The following is a 21,136-nucleotide window of genomic DNA, read 5'->3' as shown; positions in this document are numbered from 1 at the left end:
CTGTTATTTTTTTTGCACTACTTTGGTTGTTATTTAAGTTTTAGTCTCAAAATCTTCATTTCTGAGATGACAGAATGGGATCAAACAACATCCAAGGCATATTCTGCCTACAAAATGTGACTGAGGCTGCTCACATGGGGATTTGAATGAATGTAAACTGAACAAATAAATAAAATGAGCCTAGTCGGTTGGGTACTTTGGACAAAGGATTTGTTTAAAACTTACATAAGGAGGCATTCAGTCTCTACATGTTGCTTAAATAACAGAGATCCGGTTTTGTATTGGTTTTCTTCCTAATCTAAAGTTTATGTTAAGAGAAAATATACCATAGTGGAAAGTACACGAACTCCGGAGACAGTCAGAATTAGGGTAAAATTCAAGCTTTGATATAATTTTAGAAATCTTTGCCAATTAATTAAGCCTTCAGATTTTTAATTTCTTTATTCTGAAGATGAAGATAGTTCCTACATCATATGGCTCTTTCGAGGACTCAGTATGTGTAGTTTATGTTAAGTAAATGTATGTGCCTGAAATGTGAATATATACCATTGGATTGGATTGGACATGGTCTCTAGGATAATATAATTAGAGCCTACCAATGGATTCTTAATGGTAATACAAACACTGTAAATAGGGTCCAGAGCAGAGGCTGTGCAAATTAAAGAGTCATGGAGTTTTATAGTTGTAAGATAAGATAACAGTTTTATAGCTGTAAGGAAATATATAGCTTGAGATTTAAGGTAAAGGTAAAGATAAAAAGAGAAACTGTAAAACTAAGTTTTTATTAAACTAAGAAAAATTTATAGGTAAGTAATTTAAAAATACTCTATCAGCTTTCACTATCAGCTTTCTAGAGTTCTGATAGCCTATTTTCACACTCCGTTCTTGGAATCTGTGACAGCCAGGATTATTTTAAAAATTATGCCATTAACTCTGTGCTGTCAGAAAAATATTGATGAAATAATGGGATTCCAATTTTTCCATTCCTTCAACACATGACACATTATCAAAAAAAAAAAATTTCAAGAGTAAATATCAAACGTATGAAAAAATCTTTCAACAGTATAAAATTTTTTTAATCCAAGAAAGATTTTTCTCAAATCAAAATAATTATATTAATCATGAGAAGTAATTATTTTTGTATTACTGAGGAGTCCAATTAATACTAGCATGGATCAGACCAATATCCGGACAATATCCACTTTCTTACAAATAGACTTCAATATAAATCTAATGCTCATAATAAAATATACTAGAGTGGCAAATGATACTGGACTATGGAATAAATTAAAGTTCTGATTCTAAAACAAAATGAAAGTCAAAGAAAAAACAATAATTAGAAAACCATGACAAAAATGACTACACTAAAATTTCTCTGTGGATGAATTTGTAGACTACCATGCTTTGTTTTACAACAAGATAGATTTCTCCTGGTGTCTCAGTAGTTTATGCACTGGAAATGCCACTAGGTGTCACTATAAGATAAATGATTTCAGTGAATACCTACAATTAACTGATTTCTTTTTTAACTAAAAGAAAAAAAAGGACATTTACTAAACATTTATGGAATATATTATTAGATTGGCTTCAAATTATTAAAATATTAGTATACACGTTTGTCTAAAATTTTCCATATTTTTCTAAATTATATTTTATTTCTTAAAGACTTCCATTACAGCTGGAATCTATAAGCATCAAATTAGGGATTAGGATTAGGGAAAATATTGTGTTGCATATTAAATAAAAGGAAAAACAATGAGGCTCTGTAAAACAGAGAGATAAATCCCAAATTTGATTTACAAAAATATATTAATGCAAAATTTAGCTAACCAGGTCAGATTACAAACAAAATTTTGAAGACTAAGCCACAGATTTCTATCTGCTAAAAATAACCTATAAATCAAACCACTAAAGTTAACATGGAATACATTATACAAATATTTAGAGGTAGTTCTGCTTGATCATAATAGCACATTGAACGTGAACCAGATCAAACTTGCATTTTTTTCTAAATGTTCAGCAACTACAAAGATATTTAGGTAGGATGCTATGTGATTCTCAAATATTTCACACCGTGCTTCAGTGAGATTTCTTCTGATTCATTTATAATCCTGTTATAGGATCCCCTGCACGCACCAGAAGAGAAGGCTGGATCTTCTTAGAAAAGAGCAGCACCCCTGATTTACTGACCTGTAGAATGTGTGGCTTGAAAGCCTTTTCTCTGAACTGATGCATCAGAAACAAACCGAACAAACATTTTATTTCCAGTAGCCACAAGGGGCTCTGGTATCTTGTTGCCACATAATCGTCCAAGAATTGGTGATTCTTCCGTTTCTCCATCAAATACTTCCAAGTGATCATAAGCACATTCTTGATGCTGCTCAATCTCAAACTCACTAAAGGCCTATTTTAAAAGAAAGGAAAAAAAAACTCAAAAAACCACATACCACTGAAAATAGGTTCTCTTCTTTGGAGCAGAAACACGGAGCAAAAAACATGTTCAGGCCATGCAAATGATTTAATCCTGTAGTACATTACTGAAAGGGGTGTGAAATCAATAGACTATAAATACAATGAGGAAAACAATGTACTAACAATGTAAAACCGTGAAATTCTACTATTTGACTATTGCAACTAATTCTACTATTGCCATTGAATCTACTCCAGAATTTAGACCAATTATAATAAGAAACTGATATTTTATTCAGAATGTAGTCTTCATGCATCAGGAAAATTTAAACAATTATATTAAAAGATGATTCCTTCTGGTTTTGATGATCATAAACTATTGAACATCATCCTACTTTTGAGCATTTAAACTAAGAAGAAAATCCCATAAAGTAATTTAAAAAGTAATTATTTTCACAAAAAAATAAATGTAGTAAATCTTAATAGAATGCCTAAAACAAAGGGATTTCTCATTATGTATTTATTTATTTAGATCTTAAAGCTCATATTATTAGAAAACACTAATATGACTTTAGGTTAGATTATTTTTAATTAACTTTTCAGAGAGATAGTACACTTATGTTAATATTTGGAGTCTTGCAAAATTTAATATGTTTTTTCTGTGTAGGTGTTTTAGCAAATTCTTAAAATAAAAATTTATTAAATGTAAAACATTAAATACAACAACAGAAAGTTTAATTGTGATGGACTGAAAATAACTATTACCCAAACTATTAATAATTCCAGAGATTCCAGATAATTTGCCAATTGCTAATTAAGGCTTTTTCCTTTCCTCAGAAAAACCATCATACATTCAAGAAATAGACCACTGAGTCTTACTGAGTCTACAGAGCAAAGCTAAAAAAAATAAAGGAACTAAATTTGTGGAAATATAAAATATGCTTGAAAATGTATTAATTTTGCTACAATCACTGCAGCATAAAATATTTGCAGATACACTTTTTACATACAAGTTTTCTTTAACACAGTTTTGTGAAGTGATCTTAATTCTCAATTTAAGACATACATTTTGTATTTTTGTAAGAAAAAAAGTGACTAAGAATGGTTCTCCCTCAGTGCTGGCCACAATTATCGATTCCGTACCACACCACCACTGGCTCTCACTTTTGACTTTGGAGGAGTAAGGGACAAAATGAAGAAAGCAATTTATATTAATTAGGGAACTGGAAAAAGGAGTGAAAAGACAAAAGAAAAGGAAGAAAGCTGATCTCTCATGTCTCATTCCACTGGGCCCTACTTAAAAGTATAAATTAAAATGCTATAACCAATAAGCATTAGAGAATCATCATTTATTATAATTATTATGAGTGAAAAGGAATATTCACTTCATTCAACCAAAGACACTGGATAGTGCAAAAAAGATTAAACACAGCACAAAAGAATCTCACTGGAAACAAACTAGAGCAGAAAAATACAGTGAGCAGGGAAACTTCAGCAGAGTTTATTTAATCTGAAGCACGGCATTCAAAGTACATCATCACTTAAGGTTTGTCACTAGATTAATCTCTGTAATCTAGTAGCAGAAAGTGAAGCAAAGTAGACATGCAGGGCCTGGAATATAGAAGACCCTGAATGGATGGCTGGCTGGATATCTGAATAAGTCTGTCCATCCATCTACCTACCTACCTAAGCCCTGTTTATGGCCAATCCCATGGATGGGAACACTGTGGATACGGCAAACCGAAACTTCTGGTTTTCTGCCTTTCAGGAGATGCTAACTCAGTCAGCTTTTATTATCTTTGTGTACACATAAACAGTCTTAATATTCATTTATAACTATTAAGAAACTAAGAAGAGAAAACTGGCTTAACTGCACCCAGAGTTTTTAAAATTAAACATGAAACCAAACTTCTGAATAATAAGGTAATTATTGTTTAAAGAGAAAAATAATAATATCTGAAAACCACTGCAAGTCGAATAATTGTCTCTTTCGAATGCGCCTTAGAGTCATTCATCTATAAATATAAAGAGCAGAGAAATCTATTGTGTAGAAGAGAAATTTTTAAGAATGATGAGGGTGATGGAATTCTAAACCGTATCCTTTAAGTAAAAGCTGAAACTGGGATCAGAATTTCAGACCACACATGTTCAGTCCACTGAAAACTAAGTGAATGAGCTAACTAAGCGGCTACTTCATTCTCTAATGAAGTGCAGGGTGTCTGGAGTACATCTTAACTTCTGTTTTACAGAACAGAGCGACACCGCACAAAGTGGCATTGAACTGGTGGGTTGAGGGCATGCTGACACCTGGTCTGGAACCAGCTGGCTCCAACATTTTATCAAATTACTAATGGAATCAGACTGATTCTCTAAGAGTCAGATTAGGCAAAGGTTTTGTAGCTGACACATTCTCAAGCAACGCAAATAACTCTCATTCGTTAAAGTTTTATGAATTTTCCTCTTGGAATTAGCAGAATTTTGTTAGATCAGCTGCGACAATTGGGTGGTCCTTTTGAAGTCAGTTTAACCCAAATGCTCCACCATATCCAAGCAAAATGTGACTAATTCACATGCTGAGATCTCATAAATCTGCCCTGTAATATCACATAGAGACACCTCCATACATAGTGACTTGGCCTTAACAAAAAATACTTCTAGGCCACAGAAAGGTATGATAGGAGTCCAACGGAAAACAGACAATTTTTAAGGACAGTTTTCGGAGTTCCCAAAGATAAGTAAGATACACAGTTTATTACTTTATTCTATCACACATTCTGAGCTATGCCTATGTCTAAATTCCCAGCCACCAAGAACCAATGCCACAGAAATGTTCCTCCAGAAGACACTTACATTCCTAAAAAAGATTCCTCAAAAGTCCTTCAACGTTACAGTGGAGACAGAACAGAAAAGCTGATGTGTGGAGCTGTAAGGAACCTGATTTCGGCCCTCTTTGGGGGAGACTTTTAAATATTTTTCCCATGCCTTTACACTAAGACTTTACAGACATTCTGATATTCAAATATTTAAACCTTATTCACTCCATGATTATATTTCTATGATCTTAAGGTTAATAATCTAGGTTTTAGAGAAACCATAAAGAGTGAATAATTGTACTTTTAAGCTCTAGGGAGAGTAACTATGTTTCTCCAACACCCAAGCAAGCTCACCTACCTACCTGGCCACCAGCCAGGCTTCCCTGTGAGGCCCCCTCCGATGAACAATGGTAGGGGTTCTAAAGGCACTGCCTAGACACCAAGGTCTTTACCTGCACAGTCACCACACACATTCACAAAGGACAAGATAATAAAACCGTAACACTTAATGCAAAAAATAAAATATAGCCAGGCTGACCATGTAAACTTAAAAGAATTAAAAAGATTGATACAATGTGAGCAATTTTGAGAGGACATCCAGAGGCTCCCTCATTCCAGCCATCCTTTGCCTTTTCCTGCCTTCAGTAAGAACTATCATTTGGTTTCCCACAAGATATTGGAAGGATTAGAGGCCCCTGGAAAAAATGGCTACATTTTTTAGAATACAAAGCCCAGTCCTCTGATTCAAAAGAGCTCTTCTTTTCCATGAATCTTCTATAACTGCAATCCAATATACATTTAATAGATTTGTGGTGGAGAATTATATAACACTTGTGGGTGTTTTTGGTTTCTAAATATCCCATATATGAAGCTATAAATTGCAACTATGTAACTTAGCAGAACTTTAGGATATGATAAATCAAAAATGACATAAACATATTAGCTTATTGCTGTGTATTCCTGCCTAGAATTTTATTTGCTTTGTTTTGTTTTTAACGAAGAGTAACTCAGAATATGAAAAAAGTACCAAAAACTTAATGATCAGCTGAGTCTCTCAGAACCAAGATGAGATGAAGCCAGCAATGATAAACCCTTTTCTTCATTCATTCAGAACTTTATCTCCTTTCTAGTAGGAAGACTTTTTCCAAGTATCTTTAGACCATGGTTTCTTTTACTTTAAAGCTATTATCGTGCAGTCAGCATCCCATGATTAAACACACATACACACACAAAACATGGCAAATATACTAGTTTCCTATTGCTGTTCCAGCAAATTACCACACACTTAGTGGCTCAATGCAGCCCACGTTTATTGTCCTAGAGCTGTGGAAGTCAGTGGTCTAAAATGGGTGAAGTAGCACTGTGTTACTTGTAGAGGTCCTAGGTGCAAATCTGTTTCCTTGCATTTTTCCAGCATCTAAAGGCTGCCCTCATTCCCTGGCTCAGGTCTCTTTCCTCCATCTTCAACTGTGGCTTTGAACCAACCATAACAGCTCTCTGAGCTTCTGCCTCCCTCTTGTAAGGACTCTTATGATTACTTCAAGCCTACCCAGATATTACAGGATAATTTTTGCATTTCAAGACCCTTAACTTAACCACAGCTCCTTTTGCCATGTAAAGTAATATATGCACAGGTTCTGGGGATCAGGGCATGGTCATCTTTGGGGGATGGGGAGCATTATTCTGCCTACCGTAGAAGGTAAGGTCAAATATCTTTATTCTCTGTGATTTTCTGGGGAAATGAGGACAAACATTTATTACTACATAATTTTAAACTCTTTTACTTCTGACTTTCTTAGCTCGGGTCAACAAACTAAGTCCCACAGGAGACATCTGGGCTGAAGACTGTTTTTTGTAATTAAACTTTTACCAGAACACAATCATGTCCATTCATTTGTTATTGTCTATAGCTGCTTTGACACTAAAATGGCAGACTGTTGCAATGCAGACCAAATAGTCTACAAAGTTCATAATATTTACTATCTGGCCCTTTAAATAAAAAGTTTTCTGATCACTAACCATTAGTCACATTTGTTAGGATTCAATTTCAAAGGGGTTGGCCAAAATGGTTGAGTAGAAAGACCCTAAGCTCACTTCCTCTCACAAGCACACCAAATTATAACTGTTTGCACATCAACCATCATTGAAAAAGACTGGTGTCTACCAGAAAAGATCTTCTACAACTAAAGACTTAAAGAAGGAACCACAACGAGACAGCTAGGAGGGGCAGACTTGCTAAGATCCAGCTCTGTCCGCCAGTGAGAAGAACCAGCCTCACAATCCCCTAGGCTCTGGCCCTGCCCTCCAGGAAGCCTGGGCTAGCCTCTGGACTGGCCTCACCCACCAGAGGGCAGACACCAGTTGCAAGAAAACCAAAACCCTATAGCCTGCAGACCTAACCTGCCCACAGCAGGCCAGATCCTGCCCTGGGACCAGCTGGGCCCTGCTCTGCCCACTAGCAGGCTTCAGGGCACCCTAGACCCTGTATCTACTTGTGTCAGGGACTGCCCTCCCTGGCCCAGCAATCTGAAACCAGCTCTGGGACTCCTGGGCCCTGTAACCAGACTCCAGGACCTGGTTCTGCCTACCAGTAGTTCAGCAATAACATCAGGACCTGGCTTCACCCACCAGTGGGCAGGCAACAGCCTCGGAATCTTATGGATGCTCAGTGAGCCAGCATTAGCTCCAGGCCTCCTGAGGTTCTGTAGTTAGCCACCTCATGACTAGACCCCACCAACAAGCAACTGACAGCCTCCACACAAGGGAGAGCTGGGTGACCAACCAGATCAGGGCCAACCGAGCCTACCAGACTACCCAAGGAGCCTGTCACAGCAGAAGGTCCCATGCAGTCCTAATAGTGAGAACCCCCTGGAGCATATGACTTGGGTGATGAGAAGGCAGTGCACTGCTGGGATGCACAGGACATCTCCTACAAAAGGCCACTTTCCCAAGACTGGGAAATACAACCAATCTACCAGATACACAAAAAATAAAATAGCAGCTTAGGCAAAATGAGGTGATAGAAGAACATATTCCAGGCAAAGGAACAAGATAAAAACTCCAGAAGAAGAACTAAGTGAAGTGGAGATAAGCAATACAACCAACAAAGGGTTCAGGGTAGTGATCATAAAGATGATCAAAGAATTTGGGAGAAGAATGGATGCACAGAGCAAAAAATTAGAAGTTTTTAAAACGAGTTAGAAAATATAAAGAAAAACCAAACAGAGATAAAAAAAAGATTGTAACTGAAATGAAAAATATACTAGAAGGACTCAACTTAGACTAAATGTTAGAGAAACACATTAGTGAGCTGGAAGACAGAGTAGTGGAAATCCCTGGTGCCCAACAGAAAAAAGAAAAGAAAGAATGAAAAGAAATGAGGACTGTTAATTTCTGGTCAAGATGGCAGGGTAGTAGGACCATGAGCTTGTCTCTCCTCATGACTACAAAAAACCACAACTGAGTGCTAAACAAAGATGGAACCTAGCAAAAAAGATCCTCTTCAAATGGAAACATACAGAGGGAATCTCAGTGGGACAGTAGGAGGGGCATGCTTGTGAAATGATCAGGCCCTATACCCCCAGGTGGGCCACCCACAAGCTGAAGAATAATTAAGTTGCAGAGGCCCTCCCACAGGAGTGAAAGTTCTGAGCCCCACATTAGGCTCCCCAGCCCAGGGTTCCACCATTGGGAGGAGAGTCCAGAACAACTGGCTTTGAAAGCCAGCAAGTCTTAACTCCAGGAACCCCACAGGACAATGGGAAATAAAGACTTCACTCTCTTGAAAAGCACACACAGAATTTTGCATGCACCAGGTCCAAGGGCAGAGGCAGTGACTTCATAGGAACCTGGGTCAGACCTGCTTGCTGGTTTTGGAAGATCTTCTGGGGAGGTAGGGGTCACCTGTGGCTTACCCTGGGGACGTAAAAGCTAGTGGTGGACATTTGAGGAGTGTTCATCTACATGAGCTTTCCTGGAGGCTGACATGTTGAAATAAATGATGAGGATATAGGCAACTATCTAAGAAAGAGTTTAGAGTAATGGTGGCAAAGATGTTCAGAGAACTCAGGAGGGATATAGATGCAAAGAGGGAAGATTTTAGCGAAGAGTTGAAAAATAAAAGAATACCTAAACAGAGTTGAAGAACAAAATCACTGAAATGAATAATACACTAGAAAGAATCAAGAATAGACTAAATGATGCAGAAGAATGGGTCAGTGAGCTAGAAGACATATTCGTGGAAATCACTATCACAGAACAGAATGAAAAGAAATGAGGATAGTTTAAGAGATATCTAGGACAACATGAAGCACACTAATATTCACGTTATAGGGGTCCCAGAAAGAGAAGAGAGAGAGAAAGGACCTGAGAAAATATTCAAAAAGATAATAGCCAAAAACTTCTCTAACTTGAGAGAGGAAACAGTCACCCAAGTCCAGGAAGCACAGACAGTTCCACATAGGATCAACCCAAAGAGGAACACACAGAGGTACACAGTAATCAAGTTGACAAATTAAGGATAAGGAGAAAATATTAAAATCAGCAAAAGAAAAGCAACAAATAACATACAAAGGAACTCCCATAAGGTTATCAGCTGATTTTTCAGTAGAAACTCTCCAGGCCAGAAAGGAATGGCACAGTATATTTAAAGTGATAAAAGGAGAAAACTTACAACCAAGAATACTCTATTCAGCCAGGAACACATTCAGATTTGATGGAGAAATCAAAAGCTTCACAGATAAACAAAAGCTAAAAGAATTCAGCACCACCAAACCAGCTTTACAACAAATGTTAAAGGAACTTCTCTAGTCATCACACCACAAGAAAAGAGAACAAAAAGAAGAAAGAGGAAAAAAAAAAAAAAAAAGACCTACAAAACAAACCCCAAACAATTAACAAAATGACAATAAAAACAAATGCATCTATAATTACCTTATATGCAAATGGATTAAATGCTCTAACTAAAAGACATAGACTGGCTGAATGGATACAAAAACAAGATCCATATACATGTTGTCTACAAGAGATCCACTAGAGCTAGACACACATGCAGGCTGAAAGTAAGGAGATGAAAAGAACATTCCATGCAAATGGAAACCAAAAGAAAACTGCAATAACAATATTTATATCAGACAAAATAGATCTTAAAATAAAGACTGTTACTAGAGACAAAGAAGGACACTACATAATGCTCAAGGGATCAATCCAAGAAAAGGATATAACAATTGTAAATATATATGCACCCAACATAGGAGCACCTCAATATATAAGGCAATTGTTAACAGACATGAAAGGAGAAATCGACAATAACCCAATAATAGTGGAGGAACTTAACACCCCACTTACATCAATGGAGAGAGCATCCAAACAGAAAATCAATAAGGAAATACAGGCCCTAAATGACACATTAGACCAGATGAACTTAATTGACATCTATAGAGCATTTCCATCTGAAAGCAACAGAGCTCACATTCTTCTCAAGTGCACACAGGAACATTCTGTAGAACTGATTACATTTGGCCCACAAAGCAAGCCTCAGTAAATTTAAGAAAATTGAAATCATACCAAGCATCTTTTCTGACCACAATGTTATAAGGTTAGAAATCAGCTACAAGAAAAAAACTGCAAACACGTGGAGGCTAAACTTTATGCTACTAAACAGCCAAAGGATCACTGAAGAAATCGAAGAGGAAATTAAAAAATACTTTGGGACAAATAAAAAAAAAACCACAATGATCCAAAACCTTTGGGACGGGGCAAAAGCAGTTCTCAGAGGAAATTTTATACCAATACAAGCTTACCTCAGGAAATAAGAAAATCTTAAGTAAACAACTTAGCTTTTTACCTAAAGCGTCTAGAGAAAGAAGACCAAACAAAACTAAAAGTTAGTAGAAGAAAAGAAATCATAAAGATCAGAGCAGAAGTAAATGAAACAGAGACTAAAAAAATAGTAAAAATCAATGAAACTAAAACCTGTTTTTTTGAAAAAGTGAAAAACAGTTGATGAACCGTTAGTTAGGCTTACCAAGAAAAAAAAGGAAGAGGGCTTGAATCAATAAAGTCAGAAATGAAAAAGGAGAAGTCATAACTGACACCACAGAAATGCAAGGGATCATAACAGGCTACTATGAGCAACTATATACCAACAAAAAGGACAACCTAGAAGAAATGGAAAATTTCTTAGAAAGGTACAATTTGTCAAGACTGAATCAGGAAGAAATAGAAAATATGAATAGACCAATTACCAGCACCAAAATGGAGTCAGTAATTAAAAAGCTCCCAACAACAAAAGTCCAGGACCAGAAAGCTTGACAGGTGAATTCCACCAAATGTTTAAAGAAGAGTTAACACCTCTCCTTCTGAAACTATTCCAAAAATTGAAGAGGAAGGAACACTTCCAAACTCATTCTGTGAGGCCACCATCACCCTGATACCAAAACGAAAAGCAAAGATATCACAAAAAAAGAAAATTATAGGTAAATATCATTTGTGAATATAGACGCAAGAATTCTTAACAAAATACTAGCAAATCTACTTCAAATGCCTATACACCATGGTCGAGCAAGGCAAAGCAATCAATGTGATACAGAACATTAACAAACTGAAGAATAAAAACTGTTTGATTATCTCAATAGATGCAAAAAAAAAAAAACACAAAGCTTTTGGTAAAATTCAACATCCATTTATGATAAAAACTCTCCAGAAAGTGAGCATAGAGGGAACATATCTCAACACAATAAAGGCCATATATGACCAACACATAGCTAACCTCATACTTAATGGTGAAAAGCTGAAAGCATTTCCTCCAAAATCAAGAACAAGACAAGGATGCACATTCTTGCCACTTCTATTCAATATAGTTCTGAAAGTCCTAGCCATAGAAATTAGTGAAGAAAAAGAAACAAAGGGAATTCAAATCAGAAAAGAAGAAGTAAAACTGTCACTATTCCCAGATGACAGGATACTATACATAGAAAATACTAAAGAAGCGACAAGAAAACTACTAGAGCTCATCAATGAATTTGGTAAAGTTGCAGGGTACAAAATTAATATACAGAAATTAGTTTCATTTCTATATGCTAACAATTTAATAGCAGAAAAAGAAATTAAGGAAACAATTGCATTCACCATCACACCAAACAGAATAAAATACCTAAGTATATACCTACCCAAAGAGGCAAAGGACCTGTACTATGAAAACTGTAAGGCACTGATGAAAGAAAATGAAGACAACATAAAGAGATGGAAAGATGTACCATGTTCTTGGATCGACAGAATCAATATTGTTAAAATGGCCATACTACCCAAGCAATATACAGATTCAGTGCAATCCTTATTAAATTACCAATGACACTTTTCATGGAGCTGAAACAAAAAATGTTAAAATTTGTATAGAAACACAAAAGACCCCGGACAGCAAAAACAGTCTTGGGAAAAGAGAACAGAGGTGGAGAAATCATGCTCCTTGACTTAAGACTATACTACAAAGCTACAGTAATCAAAACAGTATTGTACTGGCACAAAAACAGACACATAGATCAATGGAACAGGACAGAAAGTCCAGAAGTAAACCCACACACTATGGTTAATTAAGCTACGACCAAGGAGGCAAGAATATTCAATGGAGAAAAGACAGTCTCTTCAACAAGGGGTGCTGGGAAAACTGGGCAGCTACCTGTAAAAGCCTGAAATTGGAACATTCTCTAACACCACAACAAAAATAAACTCAAAATGGATAAAAACCTAAATATAAGACCAGATACTATAAAACTCATAGAGAAAAACAGGCAGAATACTCTTTGACATGAATCACAGCAATATTTTTTTCAAACCAGCTCCTAGAATAATGGAAATATAAGCAAAAATAAACAAGTAGGCTCTAATTAAACTTAAAAGCTTTTACACAGCTAAGGATATCATCAACAAAACAAAAAGACAACCTACAGAATGTGAGAAAATATTTGCAAATGATATGATCAAAAACGGACTAATTTCCAAAGTATACAAACAACTTGTACAGCTTAATTTCGAAAAACAAGCAACCCAATAAAAAAAGTGAGCAGAAGACCAATGTAGACATCTCTCCAAAGAAGTCATCCAGATGGCCAACAAGCACGTGAAAAGATGCTCAACATCACTAACTGTTAGAGAAATACAAATCAAAACTACAATGAGATATCACCTCACACCAGTCTGAATGGCCTTCTTAAAAAGTCCACAAACAATAAATGCTGCAGAGGGTGTGGAGAAAAAGGAACCCTCCTATACTGTTGATAGGAATGTAAACTGGTACAGCCATTATGGAGAACAGTATGGAGATTCCTTTAAAAACTAGTGAGAGTTACCATATGATCCAGCAATCCCAATCCTGGACATATGTCTGGAGGAAAATGTAATTTAAAAAGACACATGCACCCCAATGTTCACAGCAGCACTATTTACAATAGCCAAGACATGGAAACAACCCAAATGTCCATCAACAACTGACTGGATAAAGAAGATGTGACACTGGCATATACATACACATATACATATGCATATGTATAATGTAATACTAGTCAGCCATAAAAAAGAATAAAGTAATACATTTGCAACAGCATGAATGGACCTGGAGATTGTCATTCCAAGTGAAGTTAGTCAGAAAGAGAAAAAAAAATGTCATTTGATAATGCTTATATGTGGAATCTGAAAAAGGGGACACACATGAACTTACCTATAAAAGAGAAACAGACTCACAGACATAGATAACAAACTTATGGTTACCAGGGGTTAAAGGGGATGCAAAGGGATCAATCAGGAATTCTAAATCTGCACCTCTTGGGGAGTGATGGAAATGTTAGCTATCTTTATTGTGGCGGTGGTTTCATTGGTGTACACATCTATCAAAATTCTTCAAATTAAACATCTGAAATATGTGTAGTTTACTGTACAGGAATCATACCACAATACAGATGTTAAAAAAAAAAAGAAAGAAAGAAAGAAAAGAAATGAGGACTGTTTAAGAGACCTTTGGGACATCATCAAGTACACTCTTTTTCACACTATAGGGGTCCCAGAAGGAAAAGAGAAAGAGAAAGGTGCTAATAATATATTTGAAGACATCATAGCTGAAAACTTTCCTAACCTGGGAAAGGAAACAGTCATCCAAGTCCAGAAAGAGCAGAGAGATCTATATAAGATTAACCCAGAGAGGAACACACTGACACATTGTGATTAAATTGACAAAAAGATAAAGAGAAAATATTAAACGCAGCAAGGGAAAAGTAATGAATAACATACAAGGGACCTCCCATAAGGCTATGAGCTGATTTTTCAGCAGAAGAATCTTCCAGGTAATTCTGATGCATGCTAATACTCAGAAAGCCTAATGTAGACTGTGACTACTTCTACAAAGATCACAAAGTCAAGTACTGAAAACAAAGATCAATAGTTGCATTAAAGCCTTCATTTTCCTTCTAAAAATTACCTTCTTACGATACTAGCAGGTATGACCACTGTTGAACTGACTGTCCTAGTCCTCAAGTGCAATATTTGCCTATAATTTGTGAAGAAACAGACTGTCCTAGAGTTGGAAAGGATGCTCAGAAAGCTGAATGGTATATAACTGAGAACAAATAAATTACTGCCATTCTTCAAATTGAGATATATTAGGAGTTCTATTTCCCCTTGGTATAGAAAGCTGAGACTAGTGTTGCTAGCAAGAAAACCTAGCAAGAAAACCCATGTAAACTAAAAAATAAAAATCACAACTTTGCTGGACACATCAAAGAGCTGAAGTCACTAGTCAACCAAGTAGTAGCAACTCGACTGACTCTCAGGCACAACCAAAGAGAGAGGAGACACGAGCACCTGCTCACCCACGACCAACTACAGTTAGAAGGGATGCTGGGTGCCATACAACTAGGTAAGATGCATTCAGCTACAACTGTAATGTCCTGGTGCAGGTCAGGTGTGGACTAAGGTAAGAGCTGAGAGCTGTAGACACAGGAGTCAGCACCTGCTTGCAGGCTCTTCTCTGTGGATCACAATCTCCTCCTCATGAGAAAGACGGCGGGAAGAGCAGGAGATGGGTAAGTGCCTTCCTTGGTACTGCAGGCTTGGAGGGGGAAGTGGTCACTGCCGGGAGAAAAGCATGAGGCCCTGCTGCACCCCTTCTCTGGAAAACAAAGCCTTAAGTCTCAAAGGGAGGAGCAGAAAACTGTGTCACCACCAGGGCACACGTACAGACACACTGTAGCCCAAGAAAGCTTAAATGAATAAACAAACAGAGAACACTTCCATCCCTGGGGAAGTCTTGGACCCAGGAGTCTACACCAATAACATTAGAGACCTGCTACAACTGGGAGAGGGAAAAGAAATTCTCCCATCGAAGACCAAACAGAGATATAAGATGGAGTCTGGCTTCCAGGAAGAGAAGAGGCAGGACCACTGAGAAAGGCCATCTCTAAGACCTAAAAACACAGATCCCATCTAAATGGAGTCTGTTCTAAAGCAGTAGAGAACCCCTTGCACTCACCACCAGACCACTAAGCACCAAGCAACATGTAACTGCAGTCTGCCACGGTTGAGGGAAAAAAGTGCGGGGAGGGATACAATTTGTGGTAGAGATGAATGGGGAAGCTAAAGATGAAGGAGAAACATTGAGAAAATGCATCTGAAATCCCAGCTTCCAATTTAAGAAAAAGGAATTCAAAGCCGATGGTTCACTGAAGGTAATCATAGGAACAAGACAACCCAAACTCAGCTAGTTACTGACTACATTCACTCAACAACATCCCCTCCCACATACACACATTCACCAACAGCCTAACAGAAGAGGTGTGTCCACTTCCGGACATGAAGTCTCTACTATTAGATACATAAAGTCTGATGTTTAATCAAAAATTACATGAAACACAAAAAGGCAAGGAAAAAAAGCAGAATGTTAAGAGAAAATAATCAATAGAACAGACTCAAACATGACCCTCATGTTTAATCTACCAAATGGAATGTAAAGTAACTAGGATTAATATGCTAGACATTCTAGCAGAGAACACATAAGAATAGATGAGAAATTTCAGCAGAGAAATGATGTTATGAACTGAACTGTGCCCTCTCGCCAAATTCATACATCAAAGCCCTAATCTCAATGTGATGTACCTGGAGACAGTGGCTGTATTTGATTACCTTTAGGGAGGTAATGAAAGTTAAATGAGGTCATAAGCATGAACCCCTAATCCCACAGGCTAATGTTATTATAAGAAGACGAAGAGACACCAGAGTTCCTTCGTTTGCTCTCTCCATGTACACACAAAAGAAAGGAACAGTGATAAAGCTGCCATCTACAAGTCAGGAAAAGAGGCCTCACCAGATACCAACCCTGAAAGCACCTTGATTGTGAATGTCTAGGCTCCAGACTTACGAAAAAATAAATTTTTCTTGTTTTAGCCACTCAACCTGCGGTATTTTGTTATGGCAACCTGAACAAACTAATATACAGGGGAACTATAATAATAAATCAATGGAACTTCAGAAATTAAAAAAAAAAATGACAAGAGAGATATAGTACACCTTTGACAAGCTCATCAGTGGACTCAAGTCAGCTGAAGAGAAAATCATTGAACTTGAAGACAGGTCCATAGAAATTATCCAAACTTAAACTCAAAAAGAATGACCAAAAAACCAAAGAATTCAAGAGTTTAGGATAGGATGAAACAATTTCACATATGTGTAATTTGAATCCCAGAAAAAGAGAAACAATAATTAAGAATAATTTTGAAAAGAATGGTCAAGAATTTTTGAAAGTTCATTTCAGACATTACAATACAGATGCAAGAAATTCAGAGATTTCTCAGAGGGATAAATTACTAAATATACAAACAGACAGACATACACCTGGATACATTATATTCAGACTGCTGATTTAGAAAATGTTGAAGGCAGCCATCAAAGAATCATTACTTCCACAGCAATAAAATTAAGATTTACCACAGAGTCACTAAAAACCTTGAAGGACAGATAATGGAGTCAGGCATTTAAAATGCAGATAGGGAAATAAAATTGCCATCTTAGAATTTTATACCCAGTGAAAATATCTTTAAAAAGTGAAACTGCACAGGTACACTCTACACAAATCATAAAAGGAAATTCTTCAAGGAGACCAGATGTACCAGACAGAACTGGGATCTACACACAAAAAAAGTCTTCAGGAAAATCTGTTTTCCCAACACCCTTAGCTACTGCACTGCTGAAAAAAAAGGCAGCCTCTGTATCTCAGCCCATAAGCTTCCGAGAGTGGTCTCAATCAGGATCTTGAACAGGACTGGAAAGTAATCAGGTTCCTACAGTGTTGTCTCAGCACCTAGAATCCTTCTGAGAGTGGCTGAAATGAACTGACATCTCTATTTGGAAAGTCATTTACTGATATCTTACAAGTATGATTGGAAGGAACTCCATAATAGGAAAGTGATGTCTCAGTGACAGTCTCCAATATTATTATTATGATGTTGCATGTGAATAAGACATATTTATTGGCCAAAATAAATTCACTGAAGGAAAGGGTTCAAACAGAATTTTAAAATTAACTTTATGGCTGGACTGGTCTAGTTAGGACTGGTAACCTCACTCTCAGGACAATTTCTTTTCCTTTATAGTAAAGGACCATAATGGTTCTCGCTAACCTATCCTGAGACGTGCTAGTTGACATTCCCTCCTGCTTTTGACAAGAGCATGTTGCAGAAAGTTCTTAAAATGTCTATATTCCCATGTGTCTGTTTGTTTAAGTTACGCTCTTTAAGTATTCTGTAGCTTATAATGAAATTTCGTATATACTATCTGCTTATTAGCAGGAATGTGCAAGACTCAAAGACTACGGGAGTGAAGACCAACACTACATTCATATTTGAATTTGGGAGAAATTGAAAGATATCACTATTCATCTAAAGAAGGCAATTATAGTATGCAAAAGTAGTATTCCATAAACCACAAGACAAAATTATTTTTATTATAAAAAAGAACATATGTTTTGCACATGAAGCATGAGAATGGACACAACCAGTGGAATTTACTATGCTGGGTTGAAGTGAATACTTACTGCTTTCTTGATGAATTTCTGAGACTTTCATTCCTTTGTTTATACCTTCATTTGGAAACGTTATTTACAACACACTGGTAAGTAGAGCCTATGGTTGTGCAGTGATTTTGGTGATGCCTTTTAGAGCATCCCATCCAGCATAAGAGCACTGTAAGAGTGCCATGAGGCCACCAGTGCTATCACCTTGATTTAGGAAATCAGGGATTTATTTGCTATTAGTAGGAAAACAGAGAAAGAAAGTCTCTTCTATCTGCCTACTAATTCAATTCAATTCAACAGATACTCATTTTATTTCCACGGTACTAGCTGTGCAAGACATGGGCAGGCATTTTCACAGAAAAAAGAATATCGTGCTCACTTACTAATTTGACCCGATGACCAGGAGTGGCACTGATCTCCCACGTGCACTCCTTCCTGCTTGGGTACTTGTCCGGCCAGTTGGGACTAGTGATGAAGCCACTCGGACTGTGGATCTTCTGTTCGCACTCAGCTGTGCCAATGACGGTAATATCAGTTAGTGTGGAAATCTAGCCCAGGGTTGGGCCGGCAAGGAAGCAGCCTATTTATCCACTATCCTGCTGAAAGAGTTTCCTGAATAACCAATCATCACTCTAGTCTCCATGATCATATTCATCTGCTTTGGCAAACAGGTTTCAGTGCATCATCATAATCATAATCATAATCATAATCAGGCAATGTTTGTTTTCTGGTTCACATGAAATTAAGTGTTTACAATGAATTAGATAAATGCCTACAAGAAAATGAACTATTTTTAACTGCTGGATCTGTAAGCTCAAATTTTAAAGGAGAAACATCAAAAATCAAGGCTATCAACCCTTGGTATGTGCAAAACATTTAATGGTAATGTCACAACAAAAATCAATGGACTATGCCATTTTCAATTCTTTTTTTTTTCCTATTAACAGAAACATCATTTATAGCTAATTAGAATCATTAAGCCACTTTATGAAACATGTCTTTTCATTTACTCTCTCCCTTTGTTAAAGTATATACTTGAATATCTAAAGCATAATTTTAGCTGCTAAAGTAAATTCTGTAATTTCATGAAAGTGCAGTGAAGCACGAAGGGGAAAAAAATTAGTGAACAGCTACTATCTTCTGAATTAATTTCAAAGAGTGTCTCATTCAATGAATGTGAAATTTCTTTTAGGTTTTTCACAATTTAAATAACTTCATCTTGGAGGGTCCATTCCATATATTAAACTTCAAAAGCATGTAATATCTTCAGATTTTCTATATTCTATACATATATATTCTATATATATTTCCATATAATTTATGAAGCATCACTCTGCACATCCTGGTTTAGACTGGGAATTCTTTGTTTTGCATTGTGTATCCCATTCTAAAATGCAATTAATTCTCTGAAATTTTGCAGCAATACAGTAGCCTTAAAGTTTGGCTACTGTCTTGACAAGGGTTTTCTAAATTCCATTATCCCTGTCCTTGCCTTGTCTATATGAAATGCGGAGTCTCCCAGATCTGGCCTAGACAAAGCCAAGGGGCTCACCACTAAACTGTAGAAGGCGCCTATACTACAGCAGAGGTGAAAGAAAATCCAGCCCCTTTACTGGCAGTAAAAATAAATTTTATTAGGGGTGCCTGAATGTAGCTCTATTTAAAAGGAAATCTATGAGATCCTTTCTTGAAAATATTTGCTGTGATGAACAGAGGCTGGATATCTAAATTTATTTGCTACGTGTGAGTCATAGGCTATATGCATACTCTGCAAAAGCTGTCTCATTTTTTTTCTTCTGAATTGCCTTCCATACCTCAAAATATCTGGGCCTATTCCCCAGACTGTTGATTTAACAGAATACCTTACGAAGAATCCTCATTGGTTTATACTCATATATGAAAGTAAAAAGAGAAAAAACCTTCTTGTATGTGATTCTGGGCGATGTCATTAACTCAATGAAAAAAAAGAGAGAAAAAAAAAAAAACCCCAACATGCGACCATATTGGAATGGAACTGAATGGAGCAGGGGTCAATTCAGGGTGTCTGTACTACTGGGATGTGCGTACAAAGAGTCGTGACCCATCTGTGGTTCCAGTCTACTCTACTCGTGCTAGTGACTAGTTACAAAATCTGCCTGAGTAATACATCCAAGCTAAATAGAAAATTCAGGAGCAGACCCACAAGGGAGGAAATAAGTCCTGAATATATATTTCTTGTTCCATGTATTATGGGCAGAAAGTAAGATAATTGTCTTTATAAAACCTTGGAATATTATAAAGCGTTGGGACCCCAAACTGGTAGGCTACTGTTGTGCTATTAGGTGCTTGTTTGTGTGTGTGGGCCCGAGTCGGGGGCAGGGGGAGGCAGGGGGAGGCAGGGTAAAACCAGGACTTAAAATTTTAAATGGCACAGCATCTACCATTTTCAAATGTCTTTCTTCTGGTAGGCATTTGAGTTTGATACTCCTGGTATTTAAAGTGACATCACTCATGTAACACATATATGAGATATTTTGGGGAGGAAAATTAAACCAAAGGCAAAACATTCAGCAGAAGTTAAGTTTAAATATGGAGATAATTATCAGGTTGGGCAATGAAGATGGAGGCATGATGCTTTTCTGGCTGGCAGATGGCATCGCAGCAGCTTCTACGTCTGTTATACAAAGTTATTCTAATACCACATGTGCAGGAAGTGCAGCACCTTTAGGTAATATGAGATTTCCAATAGTATACCTTGGGCCTTTGCACACTGCGTGATTTTTCTTTTGATATTTCAACCGTCAACAATGATATCATTCATTGATATGATTAACTCTACCTGGAAGCAGTGCTTTAACCAAACTGCATGGAATTCTAGATGTTG

At 36.9% G+C, this 21,136-nt stretch overlaps 1 protein-coding gene across 2 annotated transcripts in view; it reads right to left on the bottom strand.

Moving 5' to 3' along the window:
• TLL1 (tolloid like 1) overlaps positions 1-21,136 on the bottom strand; it is a 183,383-nt gene that overhangs the window by 8,372 nt on the left and 153,875 nt on the right. For both annotated transcript variants that reach the window (XM_074377000.1, XM_045505533.2), the window contains 2 exons: positions 18,657-18,784; positions 2,191-2,404 (listed from right to left, as the gene is read on the bottom strand). In XM_074377000.1, coding sequence (XP_074233101.1) covers positions 2,191-2,404; positions 18,657-18,784 — 342 coding nt within the window. The remainder of the gene's footprint in view (positions 1-2,190; positions 2,405-18,656; positions 18,785-21,136) is intronic.

The sequence above is a fragment of the Camelus bactrianus genome, chromosome 2 (assembly GCF_048773025.1).
Source record: "Camelus bactrianus isolate YW-2024 breed Bactrian camel chromosome 2, ASM4877302v1, whole genome shotgun sequence".
Taxonomy (NCBI): Eukaryota; Metazoa; Chordata; class Mammalia; order Artiodactyla; family Camelidae; genus Camelus; species Camelus bactrianus.
Note: the sequence above shows the minus strand (reverse complement) of the source record. Positions and strands in the feature narration are given on the sequence as shown.